Below are 22,399 nucleotides of genomic sequence, written 5' to 3' on the forward strand. Positions count from 1 at the left end.
GCCATCTACACGACGCGCAGATGCGAATATTCTCGCGGCGCCGGAAGTCCGGAGCACGTGATCTGGTGACAGTGCTCGCTTGGCTGTACGACTCGATCTAGGTTCTGCGGCACGGGATGGCGGAGGCACCTCCTGTCTCAGGTATTATCCCGGCCCTAGTGGGACTGGGCCCCTTTTAGGGAACGGTAATTGGGTCAGTGACGAAGTTCTAGGGCCCCAGCTACTCATATCGCGAGAGTAGCGCATGCTAGGGCTGCGGATAGTGGCTCGGAAGGGCCAAGCCCCGCACATCGTGCGTACGGCGATCTCTCTTCTCTTGGACTAGGTGGTGAAGCTTAGTAACTGGGTTTAGGAGGAGAGAGGACTTGTCCCGGCGCTGCAAGTCGGTGTGGGTGTACTGCCCTCCCACAGGCTCTTTCTGGGGCAGCGGCGCACTGACCTTCGACAGGCGGGCGTCGGCCAGGTCACAGCCCGTGACGGTGACGGGCTCTTGACGTGTAGGGTGTGGTGTGCTCATACTGCCTGGAGTGGTGGCGTGGGCGCGAGCCGAACTCCAGTAGTTTAGAGTCTCAGCCTGCTACGAACCTAGTGTGACTCAGTCTGAGTCTCATCTGTCAGGTGGGAGTAGATAAGTTAATTCCTGTGATGGCTCCCGCCCTGTACTGTACCTGTTCCATAATTGTTCACTCACTCCCCCCCCCCGGAGTTGCCTCAGTGTGTAGAGACAGCCTCATTTGTTCGTTAATATAACATCAATTTCCTCAGGGTGTTCCATAGATCAGTGTTTTCCAAATTTGTTGGACAGCAACCAAAAGAAACATTTTGCATCACGACCTTAAATATTGAACACTTACATAAATATAAAAGCGAATCAGAAGTTTCTGGAAGCATTGGGGTTGGTTGGTTTGTTTTACAATCAGCAATATATTCTGTTTTCTATTTCGTTTAAAAATATGTCACAGCCCACTGCATTCATTTGATTTTATGGCCCACTCTGGAAAATAGGGCAGCAGTTTGCAGAATGGAGTTTGGAAACCATTGGTTTGAATCTTAGCTCTGTCCCTGACCAGCTATTGGGGCACCAAGAAGACCATGTGTGTATTTGTATACTGGGTGGCAGGTAAAATGTATTTATTACTATGGTTCTTAGTTTTAAAAGTTGGGGCTGGGCGCGGTGGCTCACACCTGTAATCCCAGCACTTTGGGAGGGTGAGGTGGACAGATCACGACTCAGGAGATGGAGACCATTCTGGCTAACACGGTGAAACCCCGTCTCTGCTAAAAATACAAAAAATTAGCCGGGCGTGGTGGCACGCGCCTGTAGTCCCAGCTACTCGGGATTCTGAGGCAGGCGAATCGCTTGAACCCTGGAGGTGGAGGTTGCAGTGAGCCGAGATCACGCCACTGCACTCCAGCCTGGGCGACAGAGCGTGACTCCGTCTCAAAAAAAACAGTTGGAAAACACACTGCATTGGTATACCCTAGTCTTGTGGATATTAAGTCTTCCTTGGGGTTGGAAAACTTTTTGGGCTGGGTATTTTGTTATTCTCCTTACCTAGTCCTTCACCAGATTCTCTAAACTGGGTCCATCGATCGTCTCATCCACAGGCTCATTTCTGACTCATTTCTGTACCCTTCAGTGTTTGAAGAAGAATTGGGTGGGGCCTAGTTGTGAGTCATCGTGTTGAACTTTGGTGTTGTGCCCAAGTTATTACCTCCAACCCACAAAGTATCTAATGAGGCAAAATCTTCTAGTTCAAAGACCTCCTTACTCCTTTTCGTGTGCTTTAGTTTGATTTTGCTTTAGTTCCCATTCCAAGTTATTATTTTAGCATCATCTTTAGCCCACACCCTCATCATCAGAGTCTTTAAACAGAAGCCCAGTGCAGAGGATACCTTTCTGTCTATGAGCAGACTCTGCAATACCAGCCTTCTCTCTGGACTTTCTAATCTGCCAGTTGGATTTCTCTTTATTCTGCCCTACCACCTGTTGGACACCTACTGTGCCGTTGTGTTATCTTGGATTCAGGGTACCACTTACTTGTATTGTAGCCATGGTGACTGGATATCCTATTTACTAACTTCCAGCTGCTTGAAATAGTGAAAAAAAATTGGTGTCTCTGATCTTTGCCATGGCCAGTTTCCTTATCAGTGTGTCCTATTTCCCTTCCTCATGTCTCTTATGGGTTTTTTTCCTGAGGGCTTTGCCTCCTGCCTCATGTCTAGTTGAACATATCGTGTATATGAATACATGCAACCTTCTCTGGATTCTGTAGTTACATCAACTCATTACTGCTTAACATGAAGCACTCTTTTCCCATCCTTTACTAGGCTTCTCTAGACATCTTTACTGATCTTATTTCTGCCCTTCTTTCCAGTCTTGCTTTTTCAAGCAAGAGAGAACTACACAATACCCACTGGTCCAATTTAACCATTTCAATCTTTAAGTTATCTTATGTTTCCAGAATACCTCTGCCACCTTCTGCATTTGTCTAATCCCCTTGTCATTTTGTGAGGCCGTCCATCCTACCCCTTAGAATTCTGCCTATGTGAAAGCTTTCAGGACAAACCCTGAATTGGTTGAGAGGTTACTCTATGACCTTTATGATCATTCCATTCTTCACTGTATGTGTCTGTGGTACCCACTGCCCAAACTCTGTTAGTATAAGAGCATGGTCTCTAATACACATCCTGAGTTGGAATCCCAAGTCTTCCTTGGGATACTTCTGTGGCCTTGGGCAAGTTACTTACTCTCTGTGCTTCAGTTTTCTCATCAGGAATGTAGGAATTAAATGAGTTAATACAGGTAAAGCGCTTAAGATAGTGCCTGGCACATAATACCTAATAAATGTTAGGCCTTATTATTAAACCTGAAACCCTTAGCCTCTATACTGCACCCACCTATGCTCAAACCTGTGTGTTTCAGATACTCTGTAGTCCTAACAGCAATGATAGAGTACCATTTTAACTATTTTATGTGTGTTATTAACTTGCTTTACTCTTCATTGCAACTCTTTGATGTAGAGATTGTTACTGTCTTCATTACATGTAAGGAAACTGGGACTAAGTAACTTTCATAAAGTCACAATAAGTGGTAGGTGACTTAAACCCATGTCTTCCAGGTCTTATCAATTTATAGTGTATTCTGTATGCTACCCATAGTTCTGACTTTGCTACTAATTTTATGTCCTTAGGCAAACCATTTTGTCTTTGCACTTCAGGGACTGAATTGACTGTACCAAGAAGCATCTTCTGGGGGAACATGAGTGGGTTGAAGGGGAGTATGCTTAATTTTTTCCGCTTCGGGATTGTAGACCATATCATAGAGACTGTGTATGGAAAACCCAAAATATATTCCTAGGGGAAAGAGATGAAACTAATACACTTATTAAGTACTATTTAGGAAATCATATTTGAATTTCTCAGTAACCACTGAAATAAGTATTGTCATCCTTTACCATAGACAAGGAAACTAAGGCTAAAAGCAGGCACATGATATCCCTAAGTTCATACCATAAGTTGGACAGACGGACTTTAACCCATTTTGGCTTAGTCCAAAGCCTGTTTACTTGATATTACACAATGTTGCTTTAGTGTTTTGAAAGAAGACCACATGGAACCTGATGATTGATATCCCTGAACTATTAGCTGGCCTTAAATTTTTGTAATAAAAGAAATATGTGTATACATAGTACTTTATGGCCCAGGTGAGCATTTTTACTCAACAGTACTTAGCTGTGATTGGCTATTGGTGTTTGGTTTTTGGACATGGAATAATGATTGATTAGTCCTCCACAAGCACCTTGAACCTACCACCTTCACTGGAAACATAGGTCTTACTTAACAGCATGTTTATACAAAGTCCTAAGGAAAATGATTTTTAGATTTGGTTTAGAGTCTATGAGTTTCATGGATGAAGCTTAATTTCTTTACTGGCATGTCTATTTTTTATGTCCTAGGTACTTTTAAATTCAATACAGATGCTGCTGAATTCATTCCTCAGGAGAAAAAAAACTCTGGTCTAAATTGTGGGACTCAAAGGAGATTAGACTCTAATAGGATCGGTAGAAGAAATTACAGTTCACCACCTCCCTGTCACCTTTCCAGGCAGGTCCCTTATGATGAAATCTCTGCTGTTCATCAGCATAGTTATCATCCTTCAGGAAGCAAACCTAAGAGTCAACTGACGTCTTTCCAGTCCTCTCCTTATAATAAATCACCGAAGAGCCATGGCCTTCAGGGTCAACCTTGGCAGAAATTGAGGAATGAGAAGCACCATATCAGAGTCAAGAAAGCACAGAGTCTTGCTGAGCAGACCTCAGATACAGCTGGATTAGAGAGCTCGACCAGATCAGAGAGTGGGACAGACCTCAGAGAGCACAGCCCGTCTGAGAGTGAGAAGGAAGTTGTGGGTGCAGATCCCAGGGGAGCAAAACCCAAAAAAGCGACACAATTTGTATATAGCTATGGTAGAGGACCAAAAGTCAAGGGGAAACTCAAATGTGAATGGAGTAACCGAGCAACTCCAAAACCCGAGGATGCTGGACCCGAAAATACCAAACCTGTGGGGGTTTTCCACCCTGACTCTTCAGATACATCCTCTAGAAAAGGAGTATTGGATGGGTATGGAGCCAGACGAAATGAGCAGAGAAGATACCCACAGAAAAGGCCTCCCTGGGAAGTGGAGGGGGCCAGGCCACGACCAGGCAGAAATCCACCCAAACAGGAGGGCCACCGACATGCAAATGCAGGACACAGAAACAACATGGGCCCCATTCCAAAGGATAACGTCAATGAAAGACCAGCAAAATCTACCTGTGACAGTGAGAACTTGGCAGTCATCAACAAGTCTTCCAGGAGGGTTGACCAAGAGAAATGCACTGTACGGAGGCAGGATCCTCAAGTAGTATCTCCTTTCCCCAGAGGCAAACAGAACCATGTGCTAAAGAATGTGGAAACGCACACAGGTAAACCTACCTAGATTGGTGGAAATACTTTGTTGTGTTTTTTTTTAATTTAAATTTTTAAATAAGTCATATATTCACATAATTTAGAAAGCAGAAGGTATGAAAAGTTACACGGTGAAAAGTCTCAATCTTTATTCACTGTCTGCCTAAGTTCTACCACCACTCGCTGCTCCCCTCCCCAGTTCTAGGTAACCACTTAGTTTTATGCATATCACAAGCAAATACAAATAATAATTCTTTTTCTTTTCCAAATGAGGAATTTTGTAAGGGTTTTCAAAAATGCAAATACGGGTGGTGTAGATGTCTGGTTACAAGATTGTATTTGAGTTGTGAAAGCACAAGTGGTGGGTCATAACACCTCTGCTGCCTTTGTTGGTTTCATCCTGCATCATCTCATCTGCCTCATCTGGTCTGCTTAGTTGTAGCAGTTCCTAACTGATCTTGTCATCTCTTAATTTCTCTTTCAGTTCACCTCTTAAACCAGCATCAGAGAGCAATCTTTATAAAACACATATTTTATTTATTTTTTTTTTTGAGAGGAGTCTCACTCTGTTGCTCAGGCTAGAGTGCAGTGGTACTGATCCCGGCTCACCACAACCCCTCCTGGGTTCAGATGATTCTCCTGCCGCAGCCTCTCAAGTAGCTGGGATTACAGCCGTGTGCCACCATTCCCAGCTGATTTTTGTATTTTTAGTAGAAATGGGGTTTCACCATGTTGGCCAGGCTGGTCTCAAACTCCTGACCTCAGATGATCCTCCCGCCTCAGCTTCCCAAAGTGCTGGGATTACAGGTGTAAGCCACTGCGCCCGGCCTAAAACACTCATTAAACTGTGTCACTCCCCTGCTTAATTCCATTTACTGCTTCTGCCTTACTCAACAGGCCCATTTTCTGCTGTTGCCTCAGTATCTATCACATTTTATTCCCTGGATTCTACACTTTTTTGTCTTTGCATGCTGTTGCATGTGGCTCCCTCTCTCTCGAATTTGTCACTCAGTTCGCTGGCGAAGTCTTATTCATTTTTCAAAAGCTACTTTAGGCCGGGCATGGTGGCTCACGTCTGTGATTCCTGCACTTGGGAAGGCTGAGGTGAGAGGAACACCTGTGTTCAAGACCAGCCTCGGCAATATCGGAAGACCCTGTCACTACAAAAAAATTAAAATAAAAGAATTAGCCAGGCATGTTAGCGCATGCCTGTAGGCCCAGACACTCAGGAAGCTGAGAGGATCACTTGAGCCCAAGAGATCAAGGCTGCAGTGAGCTATCGTACTCCAGCCTGGATGACAGAGCAAGACCCTGTCTTGGGGGGGAAATAATTTACTCTAGTCATATGTCCAGGGAACTTTTTTTCACCTCTATAGATAGCATTAATCTCTTACAGCCCTTACACTTATGTCTTTCTCTTATATTTGCATGCTTCTATTACAGAACTTACTACCGGAAGCCATAGTTTATTTATGCTTCGTTGTCCTCTACTAGTCTGTAAACTCCTTAAAAACAGACACTGTGTATTTCTTTTCTTTTTTGTGACCCTGCTGCCCCACACAGCTCTTGAAACATAGTAGGTACTCAGTTCTGACCGTTTAAAAGTTCATCCTTATATTGAACTGAAAGCTTCTTTCCTTTCCTTCCTATCCTTTGGTTCAAGTTTTATCCTCTGGAGCAGCATAGCAACTAGTCTCTCTTCTCACAGCTCCCCTCCTCCTTATTGCAAATCAGCTTTTTGCAGTATTCAAAGACATCTATCATTTTGCTCTAAGTGTATATTTCATCAAGCTAAATAGTTTTATTCTGCTAGCTCTTCCTCATGGACCTTCACTATCTTAACCCCTCTCCAGTTTAATGTGAGACACAGCCCAACCCTTGAAGCCACCATCTACCCAGGGCCTGTTTTTACACCAGCCTATCGTTCTAGTTGCTTGTTCATCAGGGTTGTTTTTGGAACCTCAATATATGTGTGAAGCAAAGCAATGTTATACCAGAGTTGTTATTGAATCCTTAAGGCTGGTTAATAATTATCTCTTGCTTTATAGCAAATTATCACAATGTAGTGGCTTATGATAACACACATTTATTGTGCCACTGTTTCTGTGGGTCAGATGAATGGGTCCAGGTTAGCTGGGTTCTCTGCTCAATGTCTCCAAATTTGGCTAGGGATGTGATCTCATCTGAGATCTTTCAATCACTAGTTGTTGTAGGATTCAGTTCCTTACAGGTGTGGGACTGAGGTTCCTGTTTTCTTGCTGGCTGTTGGCCAGAAGTGTCTCTCAGCTCCTAGAGGCCACCTGTGTCCCTGCCACATGGCTTTATACACAGCATGATAGTTTGCTTCTTTGAGGCCTGCAGGAAAGCAACTGCTGCCACTTCAGATCTCTCTGACTTCTGTTTGATTTTTCAACTCTTTTAAAAGGGTTTAACTGATTAAGTCAGGCCCACCCATACTCAAGGGGAGGAGATTATATAGGGTATGCATACCAGGGAAGTGGGAATCTGGAAGACCATCTTAGAATTCTGCTTAACAAATCTCTTGGGTCCTTAACATTCTCACATTATTCGTATCATTTTTGAGAACACTTCATTCATATTTATTGCATAAATACTACATACCAAGCACTGTTCTAGGTACAGGGAATACTGGTGGAATTTACATTCTGGTAGGGAAGACAGGCAGAAAGCACTTAGATATTTAGTATGTCAGGTGGTGATAAGGACTAAAAAGAAATATTAAGAAGGTTAAGAGGACAGAGTGACAAGAGTGCTGTTTTAGATAGGTTGACCTCTTTGATAAGGCGACATTTGAACAGAGACAAGAATGAAGTACAAAAATGCACCTTGTGGCTGGCTTGAGAAGAGCATTCTAGGCAGGGGGAGTAGCAAATTTAAATGTGGGGAGGGGTATTATAGGCAATGAAGATGGGGGCAGGAAAGGTGGTCAGAGAAATAGCAAGGGCTGGATCATGTGAGGCCCTTAGATTTGGTTCTGAATAAGATGAGAGGCTGCTGGAAGGTCCTGGGAAGAGGGATGGCATGATCTTACATTCTGAAATAATCAGAGGCCGGACGTGGCGGCCCACACCTATAATCCCAGCACTTTGGAAGGCCAAGGCAGAAGGATTGCTTAAGCCCAGGAGTTTGAGATCCACCTGGGCAACTTAATGAGACCCCATCTCTGCAAAAGGCAAAAAAATAAAAATTAGCTGGACATGACGGCACATGCCTGTAGTCCCAGCTACTCAGGAGGCTGAAGGAGGAGGATCACTTGAGCCCGGTGGGACAAGGCTGCAGTAAGTAGTGATCATGCCACTACACTCCAGCCTGGCTGACAGAATGAGACCCTGTCTCAAAAAAAAAAAAAAAAAAGATTATTAGGCTGCTGTGTGGAGAACAGGCTCTAAGAAGGCAACAGGACAAGTTAGGAGACTATTGCAGTTGTTCAGGTAGGAGATGATGGAGACTTAGACTGGAGTAATAGTGGTGGAAAAGGTAACAATTGGATAGATTTTGGATGTATTTGGAAGGAAGATTTTATGCCTGAGCAACTTAGAAGAATGGAATTGGCATTCACCGAAGTGTTAAAAGCCTGGAAGAGAAAAAGATGTTTGTTTGTAAAATGTTTTAGTTTGGAATAATTTCGATTTATAGAAAAGTTGCAAAGATGGTTCAAAGAATTCCATATATCTTTCACCCAACTTCCTCTAATGTTAACATCTTACATAACCAGAGTACCTTTGTTAAAACTAAGAAATTAGCGTTGGTATAATCGTATTAACTAAACTACAGATGTTATTCCGTTTTCACCAGTTTTTCTGCGAATGTTCTTTTTCTGTTTCAGGACCCAATCTAGGATACCACGTTGCATTTAGTCATGTCTCCTTAGTCTCCTACCACCTCTGACAGTTTCTTCATCTTTCCCTTTTGGAAAAGATGTTTTTGCTTTTGTTTTATTTACTCTTGTTCAGGGAAGATTTTTTTTTTTAATTTGGTTAAATTTCTGTAATCCCAATACTTTGGGAAACCAAGTCAAGAGGATCACCTGAGCCCAGAGGTTCAAGACCATCCTGGGCAACAGAGGTAGACCCCATCTCTACAAAAACTAACAAAAAAAATCAGCCAGGTATAGTGGCACACGCCTATGGTCCCAGCTACTCAGGAGGTTGAGGTGGGAAGATCGCTTGGGCCCAGGAGTTTGAAGATGCAGTGAGCCACGATCATGCCACTGCACTCAAGCCTGAACTTTGGTGACGCCTATAACTTTCATGGAAGGAGGTTGTGGAACAGACTAGATATCACTCATTTATTCCTTTATCCATGAATTTAACAAATATTTAATGGAGCACATAGTATATGCCAGACACTGGAAATACTACACTCAGCAAGGTAGATAAGACTCTCCCTCCTCACAGAGCTTTCAGTCTCAGGGTGTTCTCTCTTTCTTTTGACATCAAAGCGAACAATCAGAAAGTAAATCTTAGGAGAGCCAATATTATGGAATATTACGATGTGTGCTTTTGAGTCAGATAGTTTGACAAGTTTGAATTTTGACTTTTAAATTTCTAGTTCTGTGACCTTGGATAAATGATCTAATTACATGAAGCCAGTTTCTTCATCTGTAAAATTGTACCTATGTTGTAGCCTTTTTTTTTTCTTTGAGAAGGAGTCTAGCTCTGGAGTGCAGTGGCACAATCTCATCTCACCGCAACCCCCACGTCCTGGGTTCAGGAGATTCTCCTGCCTCAGCCTCCTTAGTAGCTGGGAGTACAGCCGCATGCCACCACGCCCAGCTAATTTTTGTATTCTTAGTAGAGATGGGATTTCACTGTGTTGGCCAGGATGGTCTTGATCTCCTGACCTCATGGTCTGCCCACCTTGGCCTCCCAAAGTGCTGTAATTACAGGTGTAAGCCACCGTGCCCAACCTGTTACAGCCTGTTTGAGAGGACTAACTAATAATATGTAATGTGCTTGGAATGTTGTATTTTAGGTTAGTTTTATTCTTTTAACTTATTTGGACCTGAAAACAAATAACAATAATATTGTGAAATAAATGCAGTGCTAAAAGTATGTACTCAAAAAAGCATCTACACACACTCACACTCAGTTTTGAGAGTATTGAGAGTATCTGGCTGTACTGAAATCTGGAAAGACTTTGCTGTAATTGTGTTTGAGGAAAAAATCTGGAAGTGGGCGAAGGTATTCAGAAATAAATCTGGGAGGATTAAGCTGATAACTACACACTGGTCTCTGTCATTGGATGTGGAGTTCCCGGAGCCAGGGACTGTAACACCACCATGGGGCTTATGGTAGGCACCAAGAATATCTTTGTTAAGGGAATGACTAAAGACTTTTTCAGGGCAACTGCTAGAGCCATCTCACCACTCATGGGTTGTTGGAACCTGCCCGGACTTGGGCTTGTTATAGCTGACACTACAGCTTCATGAGCCCCTTCCTAACCTAAATCCATGGATCTGATAGATGTAGAGGATCCTGGAAAACAGAAAATGCAAAGCAAGATTCTATATTGCCCAGTGGATCCTCAGGCTTTGTTACAAGGGTCGTTTGGCTACTCTGCTATTTTCCTGGGGATGTTTCCTTAATTATGGGAATCCCCACCTGAATGTCTCCTTCCTAAATCCTCTTCCTCAGCATATTCCTGCCCCTTATTGGCCTCAGTCTGAATAGCCAGACGCCTTACCCAGAATCAGGTATCCCTTAAAATCTCTGTGTTTGGATTCTCCTCTTGATTGACTTGATGATCCTTGGTTGATTAAAGTGAGGAATGGTTTTTTGTGTTTGAGTTTATCTTTTTTATTACTTTGTTTTTTAAATAGGTTCTCTGATTGAACAACTAACTACAGAAAAATATGAGTGCATGGTGTGCTGTGAATTGGTTCGCGTCACGGCTCCAGTGTGGAGTTGTCAAAGCTGTTACCATGTGTTTCATTTGAACTGCATAAAGAAATGGGCAAGGTCTCCAGCATCTCAAGCAGGTCAGTTAATTCTCTCTTCTTAGTAGTTATTCTCACCCATTTGATGTGTTCAAGTATTAAGCCCAGCTTTAAAAATACAATTTAATTTCTCTTGACTACTTTTTCTGCAGGGAGTGTATGTTACCTTGATCATGTGTTTCAGATGACCAGAATTAAGTTATAGATCTTAAATAAACCAGCTAAACATAACAGTATTAAAATATATTTTAGGATATGATAAAATCAGTCACTCATATTGAAAACGATGGCTTTTACTTATTATTTTTTCTTTGACATACTGATTTTATTTCCTGTGGATACATACACAGAAGTGTGATTGCAGGATCATATGGTAATTCTATTTTTAATTTATCTTCTCATTTTTGGCCTGGTGTGGTGGTTCATGCCTGTAATCCTAGTACTTTGGGAGGCTGAGGCAGGTGGATCACCTGAGGTCAGAAGTTCAAGAATAGCCTGGCCAACATGGCGAAACTCCATCTCTACTAAAGATATAAAAATTAGCCAGGCGTGGTGGCGGGCATCTGTAATCCCAGCTACTTGGGAGGCTGAGGCATGAGAATTGCTTGAACCCAGGAGGTGGAGGTTGCAGTGATCCAAGATTGCACCACTGCCCTCCAGGCTGGGTGACAGGGCGAGACAGCCTGTCTCAAACAAACAAACTAAAAAACATCTTTTTTTTTTTCATTTTTAAATTCTTACTATGCATACATAATAGTTTACATATTCATAGGGTACACGTGATATTTTGATACAAGCATACAATATGTAATGATCAAATCAGGGTCATTGGCATATTAGGATTCCAACACCTCAAGTATTTATCATTTGTTTGTGTTAGGAGCATCCCAATTCTACTCTTCTAGTTATTTTGAAATATACAATAAATTATTGTTAGCTATAGTGCTACTAAACACTAGATCTTATTCCTTCTATCTAACTGTAATTTTTTTTTTTTTTTTTGATACAGAGTCTTACTCTGTTACTCAGACTGGAGTCCAGTGGTGTGATCATGTCTTACTGCAGCCTTGAATTTCTGGACTCAAATGATCCTCCTGCCTCAGACTCCCAAGCAGCTGAGGCTACAGGCACATGCCACCACATCCAGCTAATTTTTTTTGAGACGATCTACTGTGTTGCCCAGTCTTGTCTTGAACCCCTGGGTTCAAGCAGTCCTGCGTCAGCCTCCTAAAATGCTGGAATTAGAGACATGCACCACCATGTCTAGCTAGTGGGTTTGTTTTCTGTTTTTTGGGGTTTTTTTGAAAGGGAGTCTCGCTGTGTTGCCAGGCTGGAGTGCGGTGGCGTGATCTCGGCTCACTGCAGCCTCCCACTCCCGGATTCAAGTGATTTTCCTGCCTCAGCCTCCCGAGTAGCTGGGATTACAGGTGCGCACCACCATGCCCAGCTAATTTTTATATTTTTAGTACAGATGGGGTTTCACCATGGTGGGCAGGATGGTCTCAATCCCCTGACCTCGTGATCCACCCACCTCTGCTTCCCAAAGTCCTGGGATTACAGGCGTGAGCCACCACACCCGGCCTTTTTTTTTTTTTTTTTAATGAACCCCATATTCAATGGAAAATGCTGTATTCAAGCTAAGCAGTCAGTTTTGTGAATTTGTTCCTTAAATGTCTGGTATGCTTAACATTGAAATTATTACCACTACTTCAATATTGTGGCTTCCTATAGATTTAAATTTTTTTAATTACATGTGGCTTTTGGAAGAAAATTTATTTGGCCTACTCCCATTTTTCCTGACAGATGGCCAGAGTGGTTGGAGGTGCCCTGCCTGTCAGAATGTTTCTGCACATGTTCCTAATACCTACACTTGTTTCTGCGGTAAGTTTGTTTATATACACTGGAGTCTCTTTTACTATATACATTGTACCTCAGTTCAGGAAAGGTGATCTGTGGGGCATGTTTTAGAAGTTACTAAGGAGACTTCAAAGCTATAGGAGTCTATAAGACTATATTTATGTCGTCTATCACACAGCTAGAGCCACGGCCTTTGTGCTCCTGACAGGCTGTCTTGGAGGTGACCAACGAGGCTCATGCTGCTTCTGGGCTGTAGTGCTGGTCTCCTTGGTCTTGAGACCAGGCCTGACCAGGTAGCAGATGTAGCTGTGGACGTGGGCTTCATCTCACCCCCAGCAGTTACAGCTTTGATATTCCAGATTTGAGCAGTATGAGTAAATAACAGTGTTTATTTTAATCCTAGAAATAAGTCATTGATATTTATAAGAAGCAGTTTTTTTACAAACCAGCATTATAAACTCTATCCTGGCATCTTCCCTCTTTATGGAATACTTCTTTGTTTTTTAATATCTCAGTTCCCCTAAGTATTAGGGGAAAACTTCCTGTAACCCAGATGCTCATTCTTGCTGCTAGCCCATTTCTGCATGGTTTTTTTTCCCTTTCCTACCTTTTAATGACTAACCTCCCTCTAGTTGTTGCTTTTTCAGATTTTGTTTCTTTACTGTCTGTCTCCCTCCCTGAGGCATTGCATTTTTGCTTCTGTCTTGTTGCCTCACTGAAACTGTATTCAGAAATTACCAATGGGCCGGGCTTAGTGGCTCATGCCTATAATCCCAGCACAAACTTTGGGAGGCCAAGGTAGGTGGATCACCTGAGATCAGGCGTTCGAGACCAGCCTGGCCAACATGGCGAAACCCCGTCTCTACTAAAATAAATTAGCTGGGCATGGTGTCACATATCTGTAATCTCAGATACTTGGGAGATTGAGGCGGCAGAATCGCTTGAACCTGGGAGCCAGAGGTTGCAGTGATCCAAGATCATGCCATTGCACTCCAGCCTGGGTGACAGAGTGAGACTCCATCTCAAAAAAATAAGTAAATGAAATAAAAACAAATCACCAATGACTCCTTTGCAACCATATCTAAGGCTGGTTTATAAGCTCATAATCTTTTTGGCAGAGTGATAGCCCTTGACAGCTTTGACCATTCCCTTCTTGAAATAAGTAACTCTTCCTGTTTCTCTTCTTTTTTTTTTTTTGAGATGGAGTCTCGCTGTGTCACCCAGGCTGGAGTGCACTGGTGTGATCTCGGCTCACTGCAAGCTCCGCCTCCCGGGTTCATGCCATTCTCCTGCCTCAGCCTCCGAGTAGCTGGGACTACAGGCGCCCGCCACCACGTCCGGCTAGTTTTTTGTATTTTTAGTAGAGACGGGGTTTCACCATGTTAACCAGGATGGTTTCGATCTCCTGACTTTGTGATACACCCGTCTCGGCCTCCCAAAGTGCTGGGATTACAGGCTTGAGCCACCGCGCCCGGCAACTCTTCCTGTTTCTTTCTGCATGCTCTCCTTATTTTTCTAACCGGTTTGCTCATATTTCTCCTTTCCCATTACTTAACAGCTTTCACAAAGAGTCAGTCATTTACCATCAACTCTGTATCTTCTAGACATAATACCTTGGTGAACTCCTTGAATTCCCTTCTTTTCTTTCAATTCTTAACGACAGTAGCATTTAAAATCTGACCCCAAAAGCCCTCTTACAAAGGAAGCTTTCCTTTGTTATTCTCTCTCTCACTTTGGCCACTGTTTTATATTATTTGGAATTTTCTGGTCTTATATGTTTTATTGACAGAATCTGAGCCTTAATAGATACTAAATTGGTATTAGGTGAGGGAATAAATATTCTTCAATATACTGCTACCAGAAAGGCAGCATGAAACTGGAAGTAAGAGATCAATGGAAATTTGGGCAAATAGGACAATACCAATACTTAATACCTTATTTTGAAGGATTTTTAAACATAAAGTACCACAATGGAATTAAAAATCTTGTTAAAGCCTTTACTGGCAAATTAGATGAGAGACTCTAACGCGGTATAAGAATGTGGAGTGAAGGTCAAGATGATCTGAAAGTGGTAAAATGATGTGAGAATGTACATAAAGGCCTTATTTGCTGACGACTTTGCCCCACACTGTTCTTCCAGGGGACCATTAGTTTAACATGTTTTTATTGAGAACTTATCAATGTTCGAGGCACTGTGAAGAAAGAGGCGAATAAAACAGGTTAACTTAACAGAGCTTACAGTCTAAGAGTTAAGACACAATTAGACCGATACTCTGCTAGAAGTACAAAGTACTATGGGAGATCTTTGGGGTGAGTTACGACTTGCAGCTAGATGTTTAAGAGAAGCCTTCTTGAAGGACGTAGAATTGAACTGACATTGTAAACTAGGTAAAACCTTGGTAGGCAGAAAGATATGTTGGAGGGAGTAGCATAGGCAGTTCAAAGTCAACAGGGTTTAGGATCTGTTGGGAGAAGAGTGATTCATCCACTTATGGAGCCCAAGGTCTGTGATAGTAGAGAAGTGGGAGGTGACTGGAAAGGAAGGGCTGACCCTTTGATACCAGTCTCAGATGTTGGGACTTCATTTGGAAGGCTGTGGGAAGCCACTGAGGGCATCAACGTTGTTCTTTATGGAGATGGGTTTGGTAGCAGTGAGTAGAGTATTTTGGAGACTAAACAATTTGGGACTTACAATAATCCAGATGAAGAACAGTTCAAGCCTCTAATGAGTGTGATAGAAAGAAAAATATGGTGTTAGGTTGATTCCTAACAGTAGTAGGAATGGGAGGAACCCAAATGTGACTCCAAAGTTTCATGCTTTTAGAGATGGTGATACCAAGGAAAAGGGCAGGTCAAAAAAACAAGGTCTGGTGGGGACAGTGACTGCAGTTTAGATATGTTGAGTTGGAGGAGTGAGCAGAACATACAGTGAGATGTGTCCAATAGGCAGGAAGCAATATTTGAGGAAAGACCAAGACTTAAGGATGAGAATTACAGCTGAGAGGAGTAGTTAAGACCCTAGCAGATGAAAGGGTACAGAGTGAGAAGAGGGTGTAATGCAGAACACTTGCAGGGGAAAGAAAAGCAAAAAACCCCAAAACATCATTTGGAGTCAGGGACAAGAGGTAGAACTCTTGAGAGATGTTAGGGAAAAACCAGGGCACTGTATTGGAGCAAAAAAGCACAGAGGCAGGGAAGCTTTTGTAAGAGTCTGGAGATGAGGTTTTGGCCAGTAGAGAGGCAGGAGTAGGAGAGGAGATGAGGTGAGAGCCACTGTGTAGGAAAAATTGACACAACTTGGTGATTAAGTAAAAAGAGGTATGAGTGATGACTGTAGTTTTTGAGCATGTGTGACTCTGACAGAGTTGGGGTCACTGACAGAAATAGGAAGCCCTGAGCAGGGAGGAGTTGTAGAGGGATGTGAACTTTGGCTGTGGATGAAGCCAGTTTGAGGTGACCATGAAACCCCAAGCAAGGATGTTCAGCAGACATTTGGACATGTGGGTCTGCAACTGAAGATTCAGGGCAAGAGAGAAAATGTGGATTTGGGGATCAGTGGCCTTTAGGTGGACTGCACCCCTCAACATGAATAAAATTTCTGAAAGAGATAGTATAGAGAGAAAAGCAGAGGCCATGGACTGGGGATGGCTGCAATTTAGTGTGCAAATTGCCAAAGTGAGGATGAATTCCTCAAGGGCAAGGAGGAATCCTGTGCCTTCGTTTTACTCTTCCCTGTCTCTGCTGAGTCCATGGAAGATGTGCCATGAAAATTTGCAGTGATGTTGATTATAAAATTATAAGCTTTTTTATGCCTACTTTATAGTTTTGGAATAGGTGAGTTCCTGCTACACAGGGGATTTATGTCCTTTCCATCTCTTACTGCCTCCCGCCTTTCCCCATGGTGCTCTTCTCTTATTCCCTCTCTCTGATCCTTGCAGCAGCAATTTGCATATCAGTCCAGAAGCCCATTTATAGACGGCTTGTCATATAGGTATTTATCTTAAATTAAATGTTTTTATTAGTCAAGGTAGTATTTTCATAAGTAAAAGTGACTTTTTATTTATCTTTACCAGGTAATCCAAGATTTAAGATTTATCATACTCAGTGAAACTTTTTATGAATAGCATTATATTTATCTTTTCATTTTAGGATATGAGATAATACATTTGTTGAAATAATAAAAACCACACTAAAGTTGCATGCTGTCTAGCTATACTTCACTGTTTCATTAAAGTTGAGGATGTGGTTGAAGTTTGTACCATTGACTCTCTGATCTGATGTGTTCTAGGCAAGGTAAAGAATCCTGAGTGGAGCAGAAATGAAATTCCACATAGCTGTGGTGAGGTTTGTAGAAAGAAACAGCCTGGCCAGGACTGTCCACATTCCTGTAACCTGTAAGTTGGAATGCCAGTTCCGTTGGGATTCTGGGTGGACATGCTTTGCTGGTGGCTCTAAGTAAACATATCTGGTTAGCATGTGACAGTTTGGAATGAAGGGTGATATGGGACCTCAGTAAATGGTCCCAGATCACCCTGTGCCAGGCACTCTACGTCAGTTAACTTGTTGAATCCTTACCACTGCCCAGTAATGGATAGATATTTATCATCTCCACTTTACAGATGAGGCTCAGAAAGGCCAAGCCTCTTGCCCAGTGTCACAGTGGTCATGGTGGAGCTAGGGTTTCCAAAGCCATTGCTCCTTCCATTACATTACACTGCTTGCTTCTAAGAAGAAATGTGACTCATGTTTTATCCCCCATTGATATCCAGGATATCCAGGTCCAAGAGAATGTATAGGAGAACCTTCTGTCTGGGGAAAGACAATTGTATAGGGTCCTGGTCAGACAGTATTTCTAAGATGTCGATCTTTTTTTTTTTTTTTTTTTTTTTTTGAGACAGGGTCTTGCTTTGTCACCCAGGCTCTGGAGTATGGTGGCGTGATCACAGCTCACTGCAACCGCCGCCTCCTGTGCTCAAGCCATCCTCCCACCTCATCCCCATGAGTAGCTGGGACTACAGGCATGTGCCACCACACCTGGCTAATTTTTGTATTTTTTGGTAGAAATGGAGTTTTGCCATGTTGCCCAGGTTGGTCTTGAACTCCTGGCCTCAAGCAGTCTGCTCTTCTCAGCCTCCCAACATGCCAGGATTCCTGGTGTGAGCCATCACACCCAGCCGTAGGATGTCAAGTCTTTTCTGTACAATAAACAGCTGGCTTTAGACTATATCCATAAGCCAGACACAGTGGCTCATGCCTATAATCCCAACACGTTGGGAAGCCAAGGCAGGAGGATTGCTTGAGGGCAGGAGTTCTAGATCACACTAGGCAACAAAGTGAGGCCCCATCTCTACAAAAAAATTTAAAATTAGCCGGGTGTGGTGGCACACACCTATAGTCCCCACTACTTGGGAGGCTGAGCGAGGAGGAGCTCAAGGCTACAATGAGCTGTAGTTGCACCATTGCACTCCAGCCTGGGCAACAAAGCAAGACCCTGTCTCTAAAAATAATAAATAAATAAGTAGACTGTATGCAGTCAGCTTCTAAATATCAAAAAATGCACAGTAATAGAAAAACAGTTGATCAGTTACAAGTAAATTTCTACAGGCCTTGACCTCAGACGAAGGTTTAAATCTTAGGTTCAAGTTACTTAAACAGTTATGTGACCTTGGGCAAGTTACTTAACTTATCTAAGCCTGCATCTGTAAAATAATGATGATAGTAATAATAATACAGAGTTCTAGGAAAATTAAATGAATTAGTATACCTATGTGGCCGGGTACAGACTCTGGCAAATGATCAAAAAATGACGATTCTTACTTTTACTACCCAAGTCTAAGAGTAAAGGAGGCATCAGAGTGTTATCTTGGTGTTTCTACTGCTTGGAGCAGGGATAGTATTGGACCAGGGGCCTTGAGATCAAGGCATGGTGGTGGTGCTGGGGAAATATCAGTGGGAGTAGAACTGTTTTAGACTGGGCTAGACAGCATGGCCTGTGATCTGCTGGGCAGTCAGATACCTCCTTCTCTTTGACTGCTCGCATAGGTCCTTCTTTAGGAAGGACTTAAGCTATTCCTGCCATAATTGTCATTTTCAGTAAATTCAATAATAAGTTAATCCTCTGCATGGACTATTTTTCCAAAGCTTTCATGACTACCAGAGATGAAAACTGATGCAGATCACGTGATCAGCACCATGTCTGAAAGAAAAGAACACTTTAAAACCTGCTCCTTCTCTTTTGTGGCTCTGGAGCTCTCACACTTGACTTGGGAACTTTCTTTTACTTTCAGCAACATAGAGGTTGCTGAAACCCATTCCCCAGTAGCACTTTTCTGATCTCCAAGAAAGCTTTGATTTCTCTCATTTACACTTGTTAGGCCTCAAAAGCCATAGAGACAGGGTTTCGCTCTGTTGCCCAGGCTTGAGTGCAGTGATGCTATCGTAGCTTACTGCACCCTCGAACTCCTGGGCTCAAGCGATCCTCCCACCTCAGCCTCCCAAAGTGCTGAGAGCACAGGTGTGAGCCACCATGCCTGGTGTGAACATCTATATTTTTAAAAGCTCTCCAGGCATGTCCAATATATAGCCAGTGTTGTGAACCTCTGGTCTAAAAGTTAAGAAAACCTGAGATTGAGTCCTGGCTTCTGGGATATTTGAAATAACCTAGAATCACCCATACCTGACAAGCAATGAAAATTGCTTCACCCAAAAGGATTGAGGTATATGTAAAATATAACTGTTGAATAATGATACTCACCTTTAAAGAAACATGCTTAAACTTATGTCTCCTATGGGTATTGCCTATCAAAATGAGTCACCTTAGAAGACTAGACACTTGTTCCTGTATTGTTTTCAATGTTTAAACCTTATTTAAGAATTATCAGAGCTTGTTTAGGAGTTTCACAGAAACTAAACATTCCAGCCAGACCACTTTATAAGCACACTAAAGCACTTTATAAGCACACTCCCTCTTTGGCCTCCCAAAGTGATGGGATTACAGGCATGAGCCACTGCGCTCAGCCATGGATGTAAGTTTTTAACTCAGTTGGGTAACTAGGAGTGTAATTATTAGATTGTATGGTAAGACTATGTTTAGTTTTGCACGAAACTACAAAACTGTCTTAAAAGTGGCCATACCATTTTACATTTCCACTAGTGATGAATGAGAGTCCTGTCACACCCATCTGATTAATTTGTCTTGGCTCTGATTGGCTTTTGATTCCCAAAGGGTTGTGATTTGCCACCTAGAATATACCCCTCCTACTCCAAAAACGGTTATCGTAGAAGTTCCCAAAATGTTTTAAGTAGTGGTATTTCTGTACTACTGTGTAATTTGCCAAAGTGTCTGCTTTGAAGAGGACAGTATTTATTTGAATACACAAATTCCATATTGTAACTTTTTTCTATTGGTCTCTATAATATAGCTCCTTAAAAAAGCATTTTTCAGAGGGCTAATTCTGACCTATAGCATATCACTCAGCCCAGTTCTTTCTATGACCCCTTTCCCTTTCATTCTCTCCATGTTACTCACCAGCATGCCTCCCCTCATGTCAGCCTTCTTTTCACTGTTCCATTGTTAGCCCAGTGGCTGATTATTACTTCAATAGCTGATGAAGAGTATGTCTGTACTTCTTACAAACCCAGTAGATTTGAGTTCTATTACCTTGCTTAGACTCTAATCTTCTACAGGACCCTATCAGCCATTCTGCCTTTTACCTGAGTAGCAAACTGTTTTTATCCCCACACACTGCTGTAAGTGGACCAAGACCGTATTTGAAAATGTCATCTTTGACTCTCAGACCCAAATATAACCAGTATTTTGACATGGGATTTACTTCTCTGGTTAAATAGTCTATGGTGATAATGATGTCAGTTTTTTGCACATAAAAGTACAGTTGATATCTTTGTTCAAATAGTTTAATCAACTTTAAACAAATACAAAGACATGTCAGAGTAGATTTATTTGTTGCCATATTCACAATAAGACCCAGCTAGGACAGCTTTGTTCGCATTTGGATACATGGCTGTGGTTTATTCAGTGAAACCTTTCTCTTTCAGTCTCTGCCATCCAGGACCCTGCCCACCCTGCCCTGCCTTTATGACAAAAACATGTGAATGTGGACGAACCAGGTAAAGTTAAAATTGCACTCTAAAGAAGACCTCAGTTTTCACATGCATGATTGACTTGTGAATTTCTAAAATAAAAGAATAGTAGCTAGATACAAATAAATGGTAGGCATGAATAGTACTTTTTTTTTTTTTTTAAGCTTTAGAACAGGAAGGAGAGGACAGAAGGAAAGTACAACTTGGAAGAGAGCCAAGTGGGCAACTTGAGAGACCAAATGCACCACGGATAGTACTTTTCTATAGTAGTTCCCTGTGCTGCCCATGACCCTATTTTGTAATCTTATAAGTGATTAAGAAATTATACACACAGTGAGATTGTGAGACTACCCATTATTTCAGGTAAAATACCAGGTGACAAGGACTTTTTTTTTTTTTTTTTTTTTGAGACAGAGTCTCGGTCTGTCACCCAGGCTAGAGTGCAGTGGCACGATCTCAGCTCACTGCAACCTCTGCCACTCGGGTTCAAGCAGTTCTCCTGCCTCAGCCTGCCAAGTAGCTGGGATTACAGGCACCTGCTACCGCACCCGGCTAATTTTTGTATTTTTAGTAGAGATGGGGTTTCACCATCTTAGCCAGGCTGGTCTTGAACTATTGACCTCGTGATCCACCTGCCTCGGCCTCCCAAAGTTCTGGAATTACAAGCGTGAGCCACCGTGTTCAGTCGACAATGATTTTTTTTTAACCTCTCTAGTGGGTGACAGAACCAGGAGTTGAACCCAGGCCTGTTAAGGTCAAGGAGGCTGGGACCAGTTTCCTGTGCCTAGCACAGTATCTTGCATCTAGGAATCTTTTAATGAATATTGTTGAATGAAAGAATAGGTGACTCCAGAGCCCACTCTTGTTCTATTATAATACAAGGTCTCCTACATGGTTAGTACAAGGATCACTGATAGCTGTGGAGTGTCTCTGAGGCCCAGTAAGATCTTAAAATGATTTCTGAACCACAGGATGAGATGAATCATGCAGATTTTCAGTGAGGTGCATTTGTTTAGCCTTTACTGAACTTATGAGGATAGCCATGTGGCCTGAGATTACATGTAAGTGTTTTGACTCAGAAAGGTCAGATCCTGGTTCTGTCACTTACTGGTTGTTGATTCTGGGCAAGTTGCTTGGTCTCATTGGACCTCATTTTTCTTATCATAAAGTAGAAATAATAGTGTCTACTTCAAGGGGTTAATGTTAGCCATGGTGCTAGGCAGAATGGTAGCATAATAGGCCAGTGTTAGTCATTAGGTCAAGTACTGCAAGCTGATCATTTATGTATATAACAGTGACTTTTAAGAACAAAATATGGAGTTGAGAGTCGGGGATCAGATAAAACTCTTCTTGCAGGAGAGTAGACTGCAAGTGCTTAACCATTACCCTAGAAAGAGACCTGAAGACAATTGTCTAAAAGTACTTTATCCGGCTTGGCGCAGTGGCTCACGCCTGTAATCCCAGCACTTTGGGAGGCCGAGGTGGGCGGATCACTTGAGGTTAAGAGTTCGAGACGAACTGGGCCAACATGGT

The 22,399-nt window shown here is 42.4% G+C and overlaps 1 protein-coding gene across 4 annotated transcripts in view; it reads left to right on the forward strand.

Annotated features, from left to right (window-relative positions):
* The window catches only part of NFX1 (nuclear transcription factor, X-box binding 1), an 83,810-nt gene continuing 61,411 nt past the window's right edge, over positions 1-22,399 (forward strand). The window contains exons 1-6 of one of the 4 annotated variants that reach the window (XM_007968995.3): positions 1-141; positions 3,960-4,967; positions 10,793-10,951; positions 12,713-12,790; positions 17,055-17,160; positions 20,822-20,893. In XM_007968995.3, the coding sequence (XP_007967186.2) occupies positions 117-141; positions 3,960-4,967; positions 10,793-10,951; positions 12,713-12,790; positions 17,055-17,160; positions 20,822-20,893 (1,448 nt within the window). In that variant the 5' untranslated portion in view covers positions 1-116. The remainder of the gene's footprint in view (positions 142-3,959; positions 4,968-10,792; positions 10,952-12,712; positions 12,791-17,054; positions 17,161-20,821; positions 20,894-22,399) is intronic. The other 3 variants (XM_037998326.2, XM_007968994.3, XM_007968996.3) reach the window with 3 other exon arrangements.

The sequence above is a fragment of the Chlorocebus sabaeus genome, chromosome 12 (genome assembly GCF_047675955.1).
Source record: "Chlorocebus sabaeus isolate Y175 chromosome 12, mChlSab1.0.hap1, whole genome shotgun sequence".
Taxonomy (NCBI): domain Eukaryota; kingdom Metazoa; phylum Chordata; class Mammalia; order Primates; family Cercopithecidae; genus Chlorocebus; species Chlorocebus sabaeus.